This window comes from Mus caroli, chromosome 3, assembly GCF_900094665.2.
Source record: "Mus caroli chromosome 3, CAROLI_EIJ_v1.1, whole genome shotgun sequence".
NCBI lineage: Eukaryota > Metazoa > Chordata > Mammalia > Rodentia > Muridae > Mus > Mus caroli.
Genome location: NC_034572.1, coordinates 92220354 through 92224518, shown reverse-complemented (window position 1 = coordinate 92224518; position 4165 = coordinate 92220354). Strand labels below are relative to the sequence as shown.

Sequence of the window (4165 nt, the reverse complement as noted above, 5' to 3'; positions counted from 1 at the left end):
TGTTATGATTGTTTAGGATAGTGGGCCTATCCGTGCTCACCTCATCTGAAACACACAGGGACAGACAGAATTGTCTGTACCCACCAGAAGAGACATGACAGGAAGTCTCACTGAAGGGATCAACCCTTCTAACTTGTGTTTGTTTGTTCTTCTAACTTATAAAGTGTGTTATCACCAAGTATATCCTGCAGCAGGTGCACAGGTGCATGCAGCAGGCACACAGGTGCAGATACTAGCACCAAAGAAGCTGAAAGATACACAGGGGAGAAATGAGCTTCCCTCATCAGGATGCTAAGGGCTGTACTCTGAACACCACAGCTGTCCTCTGACAGGGACTGCACTCAGACCATTAGCCATCTTTTCAGGTAATGCAACGCTTGATCCCAAATTGAAGGGAAAACGAATCCTGTGGAGAAGTTGCACTGTTTTGTATCCAAACAATAATATAGTTTATTTTTGCTGATTTGAAATGTATGGGAAATTTGTACGGGAAAATAATGAAGAGTCATTTGAATAAATGGTGAACTTGTTAGATGACAGGATTGCTGGTCACATTTATGACCTGACCTTCTTTGCTTTAGATAGAGTCTTGGCTATTTTTGTTTTGTTTTATTTTTGGTTTTGCTTTTTTTTTTTTTACATTTGAATCATGTTTTATATTTTAATGCTTAAGTAAATATAATGTAAGTAAATTACACTAATATTAGGAAGGAATTTACAGTACAGATTTAACCACACTCTGCTCCTGGGGAGTTTTTATAATTTTGTTTTTGAGAAGGAAGCCGAGGAATTGCATCAGTGATAAGTAGGGGAATCTCAAATTATTGTTGTGACCCAGCTATATAGCATTGATCAAATACTTAAATAAGGATCCCAAGCAAGATCTATAGATTGCTGGGGTGCACTGTGTGAAGGTTGTCTCTGTATATCCAACCACTGACTGCTGTACCAGCAGAGAGCTGAGAACTGTTATTCTTATGGCTTCTCACCTGCCTTATACTTCATAAACAGTCACCTTCCTCGCTTGTCCATTGGCTTAATAAAGAACTGGTGGACAACAGCTAGGCAGAAAGAGGAAGGCAGAGCCTATGAACTGAGTTAGGGTCTCTGGGAGAAAACCATTAGAAGCAGGGATTCACCAGCGGGACACAGAGGTGGCCGGATGTGAGCAGACGCAGAGAGGTAACTAGGCACGTGGCAGGTCGTGGGCTAGGATAGTCAATAGTTCTGAGTCTGCCCAGCTAAAGACCTAAGTTATCAAACAAATTAATAAGTCTCAGCGTCATCATTTAACTGGAGGATCCAGAAAGTCCCACTACAATATATTGCAGATAGTAGGACTTTAACATGAGCCATGGATACAAAAATGCCACTCCAAGTGCCAAAGTCACCCCAGTGTGAATACAAAACAAAGGGATTATTTTTCATTCATTCATTCGTGTATTTACTTTGCATCCTGATCACAATTCCCTCTCCCTCCTCGCCTACCAGTCGCTCCCTCTCACCTCTTCTTCCCCCGAGTCTCAGCTGGATTTTTTTGCTGGAGATTACGGCGGCGATTACGAAACAGATTTCTTATCAGCTGCCCCAAACACACAACGATCATGGAGATGAGGAATAAGATAGTACGCAACATGTACAGAGCGCTAGTCGTTGAAAGTACTTCTGTCCTGGGTCCAGGAGGCCCACTGTCAAGGCTCCCACCGTATCCTACCTCTGCACAGAATGGGGGTTCCCAGCCATATGAGCAATGGCAATTCCTTCTATTGTTGCAAACACCTCGGCTATTGCACTTGTCAGGTAAACAGTCAAACTTCAGGTTGGTGTAGTCAACACAAGTCCTGTTAAGACACACCTGATTATGACCACAGGAGGTGCCATCACTAATGTCACCTATGTCAGGTACCCCATGGGGTATCATGGTTCCATGATAGCTTGTGCCCCAGCAAATGAGATTATCTCTCCTCAGATAAGTGGACAGTATAATGGTGTGATCTGGAAATTTGGAGAGGGCTTTAACATTGATACACTGTAGCCTGCCACAGATTGCGTTGCCTCTATGACACCTTGTATATCGGGTAGCATTTACAATGCCACAGTTCCCAGACTGGTCACCTAACATGTTCACTGCTTCGTAACACTGGTGAGGGGCCTCCTTGGCTTTACGCCCAAAGATAGACTGGCACTGCAGGTACCTGGATCTGCATCCCTTACTGAAACAAAAGCCTCCGTTTCTGCATGGAGTTCCATCCTGCTTGTAAGAGTCATCTGGACAGAAACCTGAGGTCCCATCACAGTACTCTGCGAGATCACATTCGTTCACTTCCTTCCGACACACATATCCTGATGGAAGGAAGTTACACTTATGACAGCAAAGCCCAGAGGAACAGTTGACACCTTCTTTCCATTTACAGTCCGGCCCACAGCACAGGTCTTCTTTGCAGTCTTCTTTGGAACCACAGTCACATTCCTCTTTGTTTTCCACAATTTTATTTCCACACCTCTCTACTATATGTAGCTTTGGGAAGTCAGATAGACAATAGGACATTTTATAAGATGCGTGTAAAAAATACTGATGGTAACTACAGTTACTAAACCCTGTACGTCCTGTCCCCATGATGCAGCTCTTCCTACCTCTGCACTGACAGAATTCCTCATCGTGTAGCATCCCCACACAATGGCCCAATTCATGAGCAGTCCAAGTAGCAGGCCCAAGGATATTAACATTGAGGAAGCTGCTTGCTGATCCAGCATGGAATTCTTCACAGGCTCGTCCCCAGGACCATGCATTTGCATCTATATATCTTCTCGCAATATATAGATGGAACCAGTCTGCGGGGAGCCGGTGATGCATTGAGTTTCTTTTGTAATGCACAAATTGACCTAAGACTTCAGATAAACTGGGATAATAAAGACGTATTCTATTATAATATGTCCAGACTTCAAGTGCTTTCAGTTGAATCTTCAAGCTGACATCCTGAAAGTAGGTGTCTGCAATTGAAGCCAAAAGAATGGCGTCATCCACCATCCTAGACAAATTGCCACGGGCAAACACAAATCTATTCAGGTCAAAGACCATGACCAGTTCCAGGTACCTTTGGTGCTTGTAGGACTGATGAAAGTTACTTATCCTAGCCATCTCCTCTTCCTCAGCTGTTTGCCCACCCGTTTCTTCATCAACCACACCACAAGTCTCATTGTTAACGTTGTCCTCAGTTACTAGATACACCACATGTTCAAAACTGGAAGAGGCCCTGAGGGGCTCGATTTGGTAGTATCTGGAGTCAATGTTCAGTACGCCTCGCAGACCTCCCATGCATGTACTCAGAGTAGATTCGGATTCCTGAGAGCCTTCCACGGAGCCCACGTAATTACACTGGTCTGGTATATGCGGATAATCCTCTATCAGACTGCCCTCTTGGGTGAAGGAGAAAACTGGCAGATGTCTTGGCAACAGTAACTTCTTGGGCCGCAGGTGAACAACACGCGCCTTGCCTTCTATCTGTAAGAGGTATGACAAAGAACTGTCTACACCCTGCGCCCCTTTCCTAAAGCTTATTACTTTGGGAATGGTGATTTCATATGAGTCAAAGCCCCAGTCGGGGTCAAATAGTAGGTCTTCTTCGCCTACAGCCTCAAGAAAGAGCATCGTCAGAAACAGCCAGTGGTGCTGGGGCAGGAAAGCCCACACTGACCTCATGATCTGTTCTATTTATCCCCGCTTGGTTTGTCCTGGACCCAGGAGTTGCAGGAGCAACTCCAGCCTCTGGTTTGTGCATCAGATTTCCATGGGACTCCTCTATAAATGCAGGAGCCCCAGGGGCACTGCTCCCCTGGCAGGCTTTCCTGGGAAAACGGGATTCTCAGGGCCTAGATGGCGGGTTTCCCCAGGCACGCCCCTTACCTAACGCATCCAGTTCCGTTTTCCTCCCCCACCCCCAACCCCTAACCCGGCAGTGAATTAAGCTCGCGCTTAAGAATAGAGGGAGACCGCTGTGGCGCTCGCCTTTAATCCCAGCATTTAGGAGGCAGAGGCAGGCGGATTTCTGAGTTCAAGGCCAGCCTGGTCTACAGAGTGAATTCCAGGACAGCCAGAGCTATACAGAGAAACCCTGTCTTGGAAAAAAAAAAAAATAGAGGGAGACAAGCACGATAAAGAGCGCGC

At 45.5% G+C, this 4165-nt stretch overlaps 1 protein-coding gene across 1 annotated transcript; it reads right to left on the bottom strand.

The window, feature by feature from the left end:
- Nucleotides 1-439: 439 nt before the first annotated feature.
- Nucleotides 440-3928, bottom strand: Adam30 (ADAM metallopeptidase domain 30). Its single transcript, XM_021158248.1, has one exon. It carries the CDS (start codon nucleotides 3698-3700, stop codon nucleotides 1502-1504), a length of 2199 nt encoding a protein of 732 aa, XP_021013907.1. The 5' UTR covers nucleotides 3701-3928; the 3' UTR covers nucleotides 440-1501.
- Between the last annotated feature and the right edge of the window lie 237 nt (nucleotides 3929-4165).

What these genes read in the sequence shown, in the direction of transcription:
- Adam30 (XM_021158248.1), bottom strand. Translation starts at nt 3,700, where the DNA reads ATGAGGTCAGTGTGGGCTTTCCTGCCCCAGCACCACTGGCTGTTTCTG.